The 15,286-nt window shown below is 45.7% G+C and overlaps 1 protein-coding gene across 1 annotated transcript in view; it reads left to right on the forward strand.

Annotated features, from left to right (window-relative positions):
• The window catches only part of cep112 (centrosomal protein 112), a 110,532-nt gene that overhangs the window by 48,482 nt on the left and 46,764 nt on the right, over positions 1–15,286 (forward strand). Inside the window, exons 19-21 of the mRNA XM_079747190.1 lie at positions 1,604–1,711; positions 6,606–6,788; positions 14,672–14,902. Coding sequence (XP_079603316.1) covers positions 1,604–1,711; positions 6,606–6,788; positions 14,672–14,902 — 522 coding nt within the window. The remainder of the gene's footprint in view (positions 1–1,603; positions 1,712–6,605; positions 6,789–14,671; positions 14,903–15,286) is intronic.

Raw genomic sequence — 15,286 nt, forward strand, 5'->3', positions numbered from 1 at the left:
CGGTATGAAACTAAAACTGATTCTGAATAAAGTTTAAATTATATCGAAATTACGTTTAGATATTAGTAAAGATACAAGTGTGTAGATTTGTTAAATGGTTTGAACAAAGGTAAACGGTTGAAATTTGACCGATGTCTTAAGAAATTAATTGTCAGAATGGGCAGACGGCTTCAATGGGACCAACTGTAGAATATGACGGTTTGAAACTAAAACTGATTCTGAAGAAAGTTTAAATGATATCGAAATTACTTTTCGATAGTATTGAAGATACAAGTGTGTAGATTTGTTGAATGGTTTGAACGAAGATTGACGGTTAAAAATTGATTAAGTTACATCTTAAACAGTTGACGTACCAGAGGACGGCTCTGACGTCCTCCCATTGACTCCCTGTGACGGGGACCGTCACAGTAGCGATACGCTACACACAGGAGACTGAGTGTGAATATTGCCTGTGGGTTTGTCTTGTTTGTTTATGTATTCCGTTATCTTCATACTGTTTTAAAATCATTCATCTACCATGTCATTTATCATACGCACTACGACAGTTTAATACAATCTTGCAAGTACCATCATTACAACTTTCTGTTTGATTCCATTTACCATTAACGTCACCTGTTTTGTCGCAATAACCACTCGTCTTATGTTTATATGAGGGTTGGAGCACCGCGTCACCAGGGTTTATATCGACGTCAAATCTTCAGAGTAAACCGGAAGTGACCCCGACTTATTATATATATATTTTTTTATTTTATTGCTGTCTTTGTACATTTTGGCTATGCCAAAATATAGCAATGGTGCACAGTTTATAAGGTTAATTGTTTCTCGCTAATTGAGGATAGAACGGAAGCTGTTTTAAAGCTGTTGTGTAACTGCTCTGGTAAACACCCCCGACGCAACAGGAAAATTGGTATGCACCAATTAGCAGTGGGGGTTAGGCCTACTTAGGCCGACGTTCAACAGTGGTTCTGGGGAGCTGATGGAGAGAGGACTTATGCCTCAATATTGCTCTCCTGTATTTGACTTGTTTAAAGGTCTGGTTTCTTGAAGTTTTGACTTTTGTTTTTTTTGGTGACTCTCAAGCCTATTTGGTACGCTGAGTCAACCTTATGTATATATCTAGATTTTTTTTTGTTTTTTTGTTAATTTTTGTTCTATTTTTTTATCGCCTTAAGGTCCTTAAATTGGGATTAATAAAAGATCCCATCCTATCCATCACTCCTCGTCTGCTCCTGAGTGTTTTTCCATCTCGTTCAAGTCGCTCCAACACATCTACCCATGACACTCCCATGTTAAAAAAAAGATAATATTTTAAATGTAGAATATCTTAAAAAGTATAAAATATTTAAGAAATCTGAAAAGAAGCGCGCGATTCCAAGCTATTATGAATGTTTTAAAATTTGAATGGAGTCTGTAGGTGAAAAATTGAGGAAGGAGATGGGTCCCAAAGTTTGTAGAGAATAAGAAAGAAAGAAAGAATAAAACTTATGAAGAACGATAGTTGAGCGCTGCATGCAAAACTCGCATAATGACAGTGATTATCAGTATTACAATCGACTAATCAGCTATCTTGTTGCGCCCCCCCCCCACACACACACACACACAGATGGAGAAGGTGGAGGAGGATCTGCTTCACTCCAAGGCCCTCCGAGAAAACCAGACAAAGGAGTTCTCCCAGAAACTAGACGCACTCCGGGAAAAATACGAGGAGCAGGTCTGTTGTGTGTGTGTGTGTGTGTGTGGTCTATCCTGTGATTTCGCTTGGCCTTGAACTAGGTACACACATTGTTCCACTTGTCCGGCGGGATGTATGGAGGCCGTCTCCTCTGCCTTGCTGATTGCCATCCTAAGTGTTGCCATTATTATCTTCTCTCTTCTCGCTACATTCTGAGGGAACAACTTTTGGCCAGACAGACAGTCAGACAGACAGACATTCCCATCTGGTCAGGCTGATTAAATCCTCATGATCACGGCACACTTTTAGATTGTAGTCTAGATAGGGAGGAGCCTCAATGATACAGTTTCCAAGTATTTGGAATCCGTATTCACAATCTGCAAGATCCAATATCTTGCCATTAGCCCAGCTCTATCAACTTCTGGCGATCGGAAGAGTCTATCTTCTAGCTGGACCGCTCGTCCATGCATCTGATTCAATTAACTCATAGCAATGGATGTTATTGTGAGAAAATTGGCTTTTATTCCGGGGTAATAGTCTTTTACTTTTCAATTTAATCTAGTTGTAAATTCCACCTTTGGCATTACAGTTAAGATACCACGATAGGTCCTATTAGGCTCATATCAGTGAAAAGAGTATATGATTTACAAGAAATTTTACTTTTTCAAAATATGAATTTCTCATATGATCTGACTCCACGAAACAATGAATAAATTATGATTTAAATTATATTATCAGAAATAAATAATTGAAAGAAGAAGAAAGTAATGGATGTTCGTGTGGTTCTCCATTCATTTGAGCCGTAACCATCAACTCTATCCCTTTAAATTGAGAAATAAAAGTGCTAAAAGTTAGGTCATCAAGGTTCAATCTGCATTATAATGTAAAATAAGCACTCTGGGGTAGGCAAATTGATTGCATACAGCACTAACTCTTAGCTTTGATCAATCCAGCACTAAAAGTAAACCCCCATTGCTGTGATCACGCGCAACGCTAACCGCTAACCCCCTTGGCTATGTTAACATGTATCCCTAACCTCCTTAGCTGTGATCAAGGGCAGCGCTATCCGCTAACTCCCTTAGCTGTGATCATGTACCGCGCAAACCGCTAACCCCTCTTAGCCACGTTAACAAACAGTGCTAACCATATCTGTGATCAAGTGCACCGCTAACAGCTAACCTCCTCAGCTGTGTTAGCATACAACGCTAACGCTGTTAGCCATGCTAGCGTACAGCTATGCGCCGTATGTCAGATAATGCTGTCACCGCTCTATCGTGGCACGTTTCATCTGCTCCCCCACCCCCAGCCTCCCTCATCTGGATCCACAGCACCGATTTCCGTCCAGACAGCCATTAAGTCAAACTAATCATTCTGCCAATTATAAGCATACCAACGCTCATTTGTGTAGCAGATGGACTCGTAGCAGTGCATATGTCGATTGCTCTGAAATCTCAGTGTTTGGGAGATGTGAGGACAAACACCGGAGAATCGAGAACATTGTATTTTTAACCGTCGGTTAATGACATGGTGTAGTGAGACTGTTAGGCTATGGTTTGCAGCGAGAATATCTCGAGTTGAAATGGCGAGCAAGCATTACTCTAAAATATAATAACATGATAACATGTAGAGTACGTACACATTTAAAAGTGATCTATAGATGTGTGTCAAATGTAGCATGTGGGGTCTTTTTTTGGAGATAATTCCAAATTAAGTGAAAACAAATAATTGGAAAAGTAATCATTTACCAAAAGAGTTGTCAGATGAAGCCAACTGTGTTCTTAATAGAGCCGTTATTCTTTGAGATGGTTGTGAAAACTGTGAATGTGTGTGTATATCTGAGAGAAAGCGAGCGAGGAGGAGAGATGGAAAACTTAAGAGAGTCAGCATAAGTCTCCTGTGTTTTTTTCAAGGTTTCAAAGTTGATTATGACATTATTGGACTTTTTTACACGTACACAAGTGACAGAAATCTCTAGTGCATCCGCACCCTTGTGTGTGTGCGTGTGTGTGTGTGCACGTGCGCTCGCTCGCTCGCTCGTGTGTGTTGGTGTGAGTGGGTGTTGCTCGCTCGCTATTCAGAGATCATGTCTAGGTCATCAGGGGTCAAGTTTGTCCATTGAGCCGCTTTAAGAAACGGTCCATGGTGTCGGCTTCACCCAGCCTTTGAAGAGAGCGGGGGGGGGGGGGCAGAATGTGTGAAGCATTTGTTTCCTCTTGACCTAAATGGTTGTCTGACGTCACCGCAGCCCTGGGAAGGCCCGTTGCTTGACGTTGGCCTGACGTAAGGAGGTCAAACGGCCCTCGCAGATAAGAGGGGCTCTGATCTGAACCCACTTTGAGATGTCGCACAGGGTTGCCACACAAAGAGGGCAAATTCATAGGCCGAGCGTACGAATATGGACACCATACGCATGGACAGGGCCACTTAGTCCACTGTCAGCTTCAGTACTAACCCGACAGAAGTGTGAGAAAGTGTGTTGTCTTCCCCTCTTCCATTTCTTTTTGTATTCCCTCCATTGCATCCCCCCCTCCCCCTTCAGTTCTCCTTCGGCCCCTGCTGTGAGAAGACATGGTTCTCCTCCTCCTCCTCCTCCCTCCCAAAGATTTCAGTTTGCACCCCTGCGGTGATTTGATGCCCATTACCTCACTGCCCTGTCTCATTGTGTATAACACAAACCCAAGCACAGGCGCGCGCGCACACACACACACACACACACACACACACACACACACACACACACACACACAGGCGCTCACACAAACCAAACAACGTCTGCAGCCGAGGTAGACGAGAGTCGTGCTGTGCGCTAACACCATACATGGCGCTGTATCGGCGGCACCATGCTGGGCAGAAACCGCCCTTGTCTTCCTGCATCAGCGCCATGCATCGGCCCCTTTAAGAATCACAGCAGCCGGAATCCTCCGCTGCTTGCTGCGCGGCGCGTGATGTCACCCAACGCCCCCCGCACTCCCACCCACCCCCCCCATATGGATTTCTTCTGATCGGCTGGTCTGTCGTAACGACCTCGCCCCACCTCCCGTCCGCGGTTTCCGTCCTGTGGGACGTCCGCGGTCCGGGACGTGCTCAGGAAGAGGCGTATGGTGCGCCACGACGCCTCCTCACTTTTGTTTTTTCTTTTTTTCTCACCACCCGCCGCCAACAGCATCCTTCTTCTGCTGTCGCCCCGCCGAGGAGTTCCTCGACCAGTTTGTCCGCCTGTCAATCTGCACCTCGGGGGTTGTGAGTTACACCGGGGAGGGGTTGGGTTGGGCGGGGGCGGTGCTGGTGGGGGGTTGGGGGGGTGTCCCACCAGCCCCGCTAGCAGCGGGAATCCCGCGCCGCGGCCACGGATCATATTTATACATTTTGACAATGGATGAAAGAAGACATGTGTTGCGGTGGTGTTTTTTGTCTCCTCAGCATGGAATGTACTTGAGACGAACGAGTTGGGGTGTGTTGAACTGTTTTCTGCTCGCCGCTTTAGAAATCAGTTTCAGTATCCCCCTTTTGTTTCGCCTGTGTGTTCTTATGAACTGTCCAAAAAAGTTTCATCCAGTTAAGTGGGGGGGGGGCGGTGTGTAGGTGTATTTAATAAATCTTTTCCCATAGGTCGAAAAGGGGGTAAATTCCTGGTTCCCAAAATACAAGTGTCTTTTGTGGTCTTCCTGCCAGTGGTGGGGAGTGAGCCCTGGCTTCCTGTAGATAGCCACCATTCATCACCTGCTTTGAATAGGGGGACGGCGTCTGGGGCTCGGGACGCTAGGGGGATACAGAGTGGGCTGCAGGACAGCGGATAGCTCCGTCTCTGGCAGGCCAGGTAGGGTGCCGTCAAGCTCAATGTGCAGGGGGATTAGCTTCAAAGCAAGGACGGGAACGGGCCCCTCGGGCCCCTGCTGGCTTCTTAGGGCTTGGGCTGGGGGCCTGTGTGGCGGGACAGAAGATGGGGGTCACTTGTGTCCTCACCGTGGGGGAGTTGGAATGGTACAGAGGGGGCCATGTGGCCGGGAGCGGCTGTGGCCATGGATCTCGCCCCACAGCAGGTGACTGCTGCTGCAGAACAGCGCCTCGCTAGACGTGGGCCTGAAAATAATTGAGGATTTGCATTTCATTGCTGGTTTGGTTTTTTATTCTGCACTGTGTTATGCTCGGTTAGCTATTGGCCGCTGTAGTGTTAGCACAGTGTTCCGTTGATACTCAGCGCCTTGCTGTTCAGCCGACTCAAACCTTCATTAGCAGCGGAAAAGCCTGAACGCTGGTGGTAATTTGTGAAAAACACAGTGCTCGAAGACCCGAGTCCCATGAAATCTGGAAATCCGATATTGACTTATTCACAATCATCGCCAAAGGGGGATAGGACGGGACTGCGCTTAAAAGAGGGTGGGATCAAGCATCTTTTATCATGCTTCGTTTTAGTTTTTCCCTTTCTGTGTGTCCAAAGTTTCTCTCTGTGTTGTGATTCAGTGTATTAGGGATGATCATAGGCATCGCCCTAAGCCGATTTTCCCATGCTGTCAAGCGCCTAGCATGGGGGCATCGGCTAGCTGGATATGGCAGATGGCTAACCCCATCTAGCTTTCACAGTACAAATGATCCGCTCTTTCATATGCCGATCTCGGGGAAGGACGAGGGGAACCCGTTTTTGTTGGTATAAAGAACATGACGCAATCAAGTTAACAATCACATTTTCAGTCTTCCCAACAATGCGAAGAAGCGCCAACTTTAAAAGAAAAAGTGAATTCTTCGCCAATCTAAAAGAAAAGTCGGCGGGGCGAACGGGTGGGGGGACTGCCTTCTGCTTATTAAATTATTTCCTTTGCACTCGATGCGGTTGGATGGGTGGACGGACACGTTGTCATGACGACGGGGCTGCTCTCGCGCCGCGTTGCGTTTGGCTGACGGAGTCTCCCTGACGCCCCGGCTTTTGTCCAATCAGATGGCGGAGCAGCGCGTGCAGCGGGAGCAGGAGAGGACGCGGCTTCAGCAGCAGCACAGCGCCGAGCGGGACAGCCAGGCCCGGGAGCGCCAGCGGGAGGTGGGCAGCCTGGAGAGACAGGCCCGGGCCGCCCTGCAGCAGCACCAGCTGCACACCCAGGAGTGGAGGGAGCGCGATGCCCAGGTAGGGGGTCCGCCACTGATCTGCACACACCTCATACACACACACACACGCCCGCTCGCATTAACACGGCCTGAACACGCGCCTCACGCCCAGACGCTCTCTCCAACGGACAGCCGCTTTTTTGGGGGTTTTATTGGTTTTGTTTTGCTTCCCTGGGGTGTTCAAAGGCACGGATGAGATGGGGTGGTTTTCCTCCTGCAGGTAGGTAGATGTTTTTAATGGGTTTCCCTATTACCCGGTTAACGTCAATGTTTTAGTTGGGGGAAATTTGGTCAGTATTGTTTTTATTCAAGAAAATGTATTTCTTAATTGTCGGGTAAAATAATTTCCCCGGCGAGTCGCTGAACACAAAGTAAGCAGCAATTAAAGATTTGAAAGGGGTAATAGAAACCCACGCTGAGCTGACTCCCAGTGTAATTCCGCAAAACAAATTTTCATCTCAGCGGGATTTCGCGGCAGAAGTGAAAGGACTTGAAATGCAGAAACCGCAGGTAGCTCGGATGGAGGAGGAGAAAACCTTGCCCTTCTGTGGAGCCTTCAGTCTTTTATTCCAAAAACCACGGGTTGCATTTCCCCCTATTCTTTTCAGCTCTGTGTGGCTGGGGCACCGTATCAGCGACAGTCCAGCGCCTAGCGCCCCATCCACCCCTGCTGACAAGCAACCGTGCCTGGCATTCACCTCACCGCGGGTAGCCCACTGCATCCCGAAGCGACCGTTATTCTCCTTATATCAACCTGCACGGCAGCAATGAACATTTTGTGAATTTATCGATGGGCGTCCCTTAAATCAGATCATGATAATGTTACGTTATTTTATTCCGAACTACAGTGACAGCGGTAGTTCATAACTTACCCCCACTCCACCAACCCCATCTCGCTTCTTTGCACAACCCCAGCGTTGGGCTAGCATGGAGCTCTGTGGGGTCCATTGGGCCAACTAGCCCCCAACTGGGCATGCATTTGACTCTACAAGCCTACTGGTGAAATTGACATTGTCAGCGTGGAGAGAATCGATTTATTTTGAGGGTAGGGGGTTCAGACAGGGCATCTCGATGGCCGTTTGCTGTATTTATTTTCAGGGACGTTTTAGAGATTAGTCAGGATCGGATGCATCGCTTCTGCGAATTAACGAGGAAAGATAAGCAATCAACAGATGTCACACAATTTGAAAGAATATCAAATTCGAATATGTGTCGTTCCGATACTGTGCAATAATAGTTAATTAGTAGGCCATCGATTAAAGTTGTTTCGAACTGAATAGAATTGCGCCTATCAACTTTAAAAAGTAAAAAACAATAATTACAGGTCAAAAATAGCACAAAAATAAATAAAGCGCTTTATATTCCATTTCTTGCCATTGCCTTAGATGAGACTAATGCGTGACATACTTCCATCGTAATCCTACCATTACGAGAAAGACGATAAACCAATAACAATGACTGAACTAAAATGCTAGAATGCCATCAACTGTCTGCTCTCCTGGAGACACGCTGATTTATACGAGAGCTGCCAAACTATGCCATGTCTTGGTGTTGATGTGGTTTGTGGTTTGGTAGTATTGACACGCCGAATTGTGACATTTTTTACAAATTCAGAAACTTGGCTATGGAAAAAAAACGGAATTGTATACTTGTCCCCTCTACTTCTGAAACATTTTTATTTATTTATCAATTTTTCGGATAAAACGTCTATCACGGTGATTGTCAGCGGCACCCGCCCTTGCGTTGCGGTTTGGTGTTTCGGTGAGACCGTGGCACTCAGGACCTGACGGCCCGTTGGCTGATGACATCCAGCGACACTCACGTCAATGTGACACCTCGCCTGACAAACGACAGATCTCAGGATGGGACGCCGGGGAAAAACAAACTTTCCCTGCCACTGATCGGATATTCCCAGTTCCTGTTTGCCCACACGGCGTTTCGAGTTAGGATCACAACCGCCTGCCTGATGTCAAATACTAAACAGGAAGACTCCCAAGATTTCCACTCAGGTCTCGGGAACGAGAGAGAAAGAGAGAGAGGGGAGGTGGACTCAACTCTGGGGGCTGTGCAACTTTGGAGGGAAAGCGCTGAGTGTCGGTTTGACTTGCTAATGCGATGGCTGTGCCGCGCGTTGTGACGTTAAGCTGGCACACCCGCGCCGTGCAACGTTACCTCATTATTTAGCAGTTTTACATTACTGGAAGTTGTTATTCCCCCATGAGAACCGTGTCTGCCATGTGGGTGCCAAAAAATTGTTCATGAACCTATATACCATGGAAACAGAAAAACATTTGTACAACTGAGCAGGGAGCGTTTTTCAAATATATAAATAGAAGCAATATTTTCTTTGTTATAGTTCTGTGTTAAAACAAACAGCAACTTTGAGAAGACGTTACATATATTGCTCCTTTAGTTGTTGTTGACACTGTTTTTTGTTACGCCGTGGTGCTCTTTGCTCTGCCAGCATATAATTTTACTGTATGTCTTAGTCTCTCTCTCGCTCTCGCTCTCTCAAATCCAAAGCTGAATAATTTGCATGAATAATGAAACACCATTGCTATTTAACAAACTTAAAAAATCAACAGTTAATTATTACAAATACATTGATGGTATTATAACAACATTCAATTTAATAAATGCATAATGCAAACCAATGCTGCACACCTCTTTCTCTCTCTCTCTCTCGCTCTCTCTCTTTCTATGTTTTATCCACCTATCTCTCTCCCTCCCACGCCTACTTCTCTACCACTATCTTGTGGCGCTGGAAAAATGAGCAGATGCCAGTCACACTCTTTTAGGATGAGTAACACACACTCACATACACTCTTTGATGTGGTAAGAGTGCTGATAAATAGCATTCCTCAAGCACGCACGCACGCGCACGCATATACACACATACACGGACCAATGAGTCGTTGCTATGACTGGAAGTGATGTCAAATATGGTTCTCTGAGGTCCCATTATGTTCTGTTATTATGTAGGAGGTCTGGAGGACCATCTGTTAAGCAACACATTGCTGTCTTCTCAAGATGCATCCCCTTTGCTCTACGAGGCTATACCTTAGCTTGAACGTATTCTACGCAAGGTGCTTGTATCCCACGATTCCCTCAAGGAATTACCATCAGGCCTAGCGTGAATAGCGCACGGTTCTTGGAATCTCACCAACGGCAAGAATTATCTTAAAAGTTTCCAGCCCCCCCGGGAAACACAATAGTCATGTTCCTTTCCAAACAGCTATTTAATCTCTTCTTTTTTTAATTTATCATTTATTTATTGAACAAGAGGAGGTGTAGGCAGGCGTTCACTTGGCAGTTTGTCTCTTATGCAGATACAATAACAACCAAAGGCCTTGCTGATGCTAAAAGACAGCACTATAATTTCTGAAGTTATGTAGCGCGCTCCTTGTTATCCCAGCGGAATGACATCAACAATACATTAAAATAGGAGTGTACTCATGCAATGTTCTTGTGTATAAGGCTCAGTTTAGGAATTCTAATTAAATTCTCTAGTTGTAAATCATCCATGTTTCCAATTGTTTCCAGTAATTTGCACCAATTACACAAACTGCAATCGTTTATCGCTGGGCCGTCCCCTCTAGAGGGACATTCGCAGCGACTTTTTTGATGTGACCAAATGACAAACGCTAGCAAGGTTTTAATTAATGTTGCAAGGCTTTTAATAGAGCTGTGATACAACTGTTTCACTTCAGACAATCACGTCGGCACGCTCAATTAATTTTGACTTCTTTGGGCACAGTCAAAATGTACTATTGTTCTATCGTCTAATCGTCACTTGCATTGAGCTACTTAACGCCTTCATCACAACCCATTTTACATTGTCGGTGTTGTTTGTCGTTCAAACGTACACATCATCTAAACTTCAAACAGCATGAGCAATAGACTGAGGGAGAGCGCACGCAAGAGAGTGATCGAGGGTGGGAGGGGAGGGGTGGCCTTTCTTCTCGGGCTGTGATGGACTAAATAACGATGCTGTCGAGCTCTCAAAGAGCCCCATTCCTTAGTAAGTGATTACCACCAGCCAAATGAAGAGGGCGTCGACGCAGTGAGTCAAGCACAAGACAGCCGCTAGTCTGATGAGGAGAAGGAGGTGGGACAGCGCGGCCCGAAGAGGTGTTCCCTGTTTCCGCTCCGCCTTTGGCATCCATCAGAGTGATCGTCTCTCCGAACTGTCACGTCACAGCATCCCACCGAGCGTCATGTTGATACGACATTGTATGGGCATGCGTTGTGCGACGACGATGATTTGCATAATTGTATGATTTCAAAGCAGATTGTGTCGAGTTGTCGGGAAGCGGAGTGAAGGAACAGGGATGTGTCCACTGCTTGTCGTGTGAATTATAACATCTCTTTAATCTGGTTCGTGTGATTGGATGTGTGCACGTCACATGACAGATGTTATTAGCTCAACACAAGACCAGATTTGTCAATACATCAATTATTTTTCTTGGCATTTACCAAACTCACTATTACTTTGTTTGGGTATAGATGTTTATCCGATAGCAGGCAATCTTTAAGTGAATAGAAAAGGACAGGTTTATTCTGGACTTTCATTGTTATACAGCAAACATCCATTTATCATGAGCATATTTACATTATTTCATAATTGTAATCACTACATTACCATGCCTTACGCACAGGGATTCACTTGTGATGCAATTTGGGAGGACTGATTGACTGAGTTAAGTTGCTTGACAAGCAGATCATTATGTTGATGTCATTTTGGATTACTTCCAGGAACAATGACCAGATGGTTACGCTGTCAATACAAACACATTCGGAACGAACCATACAATATGAAAGAAGATATCGGCTATTTAATATACTATATTGCATTCAAAGTGTTTCTTGTTAGACGTCAGAACTCAGATTTCCAGACATATTTACCATTAGATATACTTAAAATGTCTAACCTATAAGTAAGCGAATGCCTCATTGATTCATTTTCATTGAGCAAATTTTTACCACCACTACACATAATGGCATTTATGTTAACCCTACCGATAATACACAATGAATGTTTGCTATTCCACCAATGTAGCTGTTGTGTGGGATTCGGGACATAATATACCCTTCGAAGCAAACACCAACAATCAATCAAGCAATATTAAGCAACTTTCTTGTAGCATGCAAAATGGCCTATAAAACAGTTATTGCTTTGTCATGTTAAACGGGATTCCCCCAGTGTAAACAGTAAAAATGCATACAAAGAGAAACACTAGGGACGTCCATTCTTTTTCTGTGCGATATAAAACCAAAGCACAATCTGTAATCAGGTCCAGGTATAGCTATTCTTTTTCATGCTCCCATCTCTGTGAGGTCGGTGCCGTTTCAGTGGCCAACAGCGTTTTTTCCTCCGCTTACCGTCACTCTTATCGAATGATGTTTGCATTACAAAAGCTCTGTCGCAGATCAGGGGCCACGGTTACAGCGCCCGCTCTTATTTCTCTCTCCTACCAAAATAAGAGCGCGGTGCCCAGAGGGTTCGTTTTTTCCGCAGCTTCGCAGCCAATGACTGTTTTCGTGCTTCAGGATTACATTTGCGACCTAGTCAAAGATATTTATAGATATATATATAAATATTTTTATTTTTAGGTTGATGCAAAATCATCCACACTCGTCAAAGAGAGAATTATAGATTAAAGCCTCTCCCGGCCTTAGATCTCCGACGTCGTCTGCCTTTGAAGGCTCCAGTAGTCCAGTGATGGAGCGAATGTGATGAGAGAGAGAGAGAGAGAGAGAGAGAGAGAGAGAGAGAGAGATGTTTGCCTCGCTGTCGCACTGTGCCATGTGCCACTACATGGATGACAGCTAGAGTGCGCGCACGCTTGTGTTTTTGCGTGTTTGTGTGTTTGACACCAAGCCGTGGCATCTGGGTGTTTTTTTGTGACACTCCTTTGAAGTCTTGTGTGAGTCCCTCCCCCAGCGCTGGGCATGGAAAGAAAAAAGTCATTCAAAGACACTTTCTGTCTGATTGCCTTAACACGGCGCTGTCCTCGGATGCCCTGGCAAGTAGTCGGGCTGGGGTGAGGGACCCGTCATAGGTGTGGGGGGGGAGCGGAAGGGGAGCAGGCAGACAGTCTGAAGCAAAAAAATAGGAATAAAGGATAAGTAGTTCAGTTCAGTCATGTCGATTTATGTTTTAGGATGGTATGCTGTTGTCCTGGATGAAAGATCACAACTTTTGAATCCGTTTTCTTTGCCGCGGTTGAGTCGCGGCGCGGGTGAAGCACGACAAGGTGTGTTCATGTGTCATAACCCTACTATTTTTTTTCATCACAATAAAACAAAGACCGGAATTACGGCTGGATGGGGCAGGGCAGGTTGCCCTTAACATAGGGCCTTTCGGCAGCAGGTGTCGGCCAGTGCCGGCCAACAGGTCGTCCCAGCTGCAATGAGGGTTGAGGGGCACCACTAGGGGCTAAATGAAAGAGTAAAGGCGTGGGTTTTAAGTTTGGATCTGAATTTTTCAGCAGAGTCAACTTCCCTGATGTTGGGAGCCAGTGGATGGAGGAGAGAATAGGCGTAATGTGCTCGAAGTTTAGTGAACTGCAGAAAGAGACTGCAGAAATCAAGTCTAGAAGATATTTTATGTGTGGCTGTCCCAGTCTTTTCTCCAGGTATACAGATGTTTTGTTAAAAAAAAAGAATCAGGCCAAAGTCAAGGCTGAGCAGCTTGACTGGACTCACACTCTGATGGACACACATGCACGCACACACCTGCACGTACTCAAACACACAAGGACCTGCACACAGAAACATACACTTACAATCACACAAAGTGGTCTATAAGCACACACACACACAACCACGCATACAACTGCACACACACACACACACAAACCAGAATGTGGGTAGAGAGCTTTAAGTTTACCTTCAAAATATATATTTCCTTCAGTCTCTCTCTCTCTCTCTCTCTCTCTCTCTCTCTCTCTCTCTCTCTCTCTCTCTCTCTCTCTCAGATCGTGACTCACTGACCTTTGATTAGCGCTAATTTCCCTCATTAAACCAGACCCGGCTGAACACACACATATGTACACACACACCCTGGCTTTGATGTGGCCCTTCCTACCACAATCCCCCAGCCTATATGACTCACTGCCCCCGGATGCATTTTAGCTTAGCATTCTAGCCCCTATCCTACGGAAGCATGGGGGTTGTTGAGATGTGGTTAAGGCTGACACTCTTGGGCTGGTCTGAACCGATTCCCCCCGAACTGAGTGAGTTTCAAATGGGAGGGTGACCGTGACCGCAGCAGAAATGTGTATGTTGTTGTTGCTGCCCCTTGTATCTTTGGGCACATGCGTATGTCTTGCTGTGACTGAAAACCCTTATTTTATTTTTAAAGCAGATGTATTGAAGGTGTGGTTATGCTCTTCATACTGGACACCCATTGCCCACGTTATACTTTCAAGTTAATTCCTCATTAGAATAACATTAGACAATATCGTGACCCCTTGTCTAATAACATTTAGATGGATTTGCAGTCAAAGTTTTCCTTCTTTCACCTTCTAAGTCTCTCTCTCCTTCTCTGTCCCTCTTGCTCTCTTCCTCTCCCTCTCTCTCCCTCCCTCTCTCGCTCTCAATTCCATTCATTGGCTTCAAGTTGAACTTCAAGTCATCTTCTATATTGCCAAAGTAAACATAAATAAAGGGGACTCAAGTGTTAGTTTACAAGTGAACAGAAAACTCTAAAGATAAAAGTCTAAATAACAATAAGACAATGTAAAAACACATAATTTTTAAATACAATACAATAAAAATACAATTAAACTGTTTTAAAAATAAAATCGAAAAAACAATACAAATGTATAATAACAATCACTATTATTAAAACAATGATCTAATATACGTTATCTATCGGTCTCTGTCCCCTCCTCCCAGACCATCTCAGAGCTGGAGGAGCAGGTGGGCTGTCTGCGGCAGGAGGTGCAGGCGGCCCATGGCCAGAGGAAGCAGCAGCTGGCGGAGGTGGCGTCCCTGCGCGAGGAGGAGCGCCGCCGCACCGCCCAGGACCACGAGGCCTCGCTGGCCGGCCTCCAGGCCGAGGCCCAGCGTCTCCGCGGTATCGCCCAGCAAGCCCACCGCCAGGAGGTGGAAGCCGTCAGGGAGAAGGTGAGTTCAGGGGTTAAACACGGGGAGAACGGCCAGCTAAAGTACTCTGTACGCTAGGCTGGGCGGTGGCGGCCTAGCCAGCAGGCAGGAGCCGCAACGCTTGGGTTTACCAAACATGGATTGAGTTCAGAAATGACCAAAACTGGCAGTTAGATTCCATTGGTTTTAGAGCGTCGTAAAGAGCTGTAATCTTAACTGATCTGCTTTGAGGTCGGCGTCGAGTGGGTCAAAGGTGAAACTCTTCCATCTTTGAACGTCAAGGTGGAGAATCCGCTACGCCCAGGTGTCTGGGCGAGGTCGAGCTTCAATGCTCACGCGGTTTTGTTCCGAACTTTAGGGATCGGAACAAAACATGCAGTTCTCACCCCCCTCATTGAATATTTT

The sequence above is a fragment of the Pollachius pollachius genome, assembly GCF_949987615.1.
Source record: "Pollachius pollachius genome assembly, chromosome: 11".
Lineage (NCBI taxonomy): Eukaryota > Metazoa > Chordata > Actinopteri > Gadiformes > Gadidae > Pollachius > Pollachius pollachius.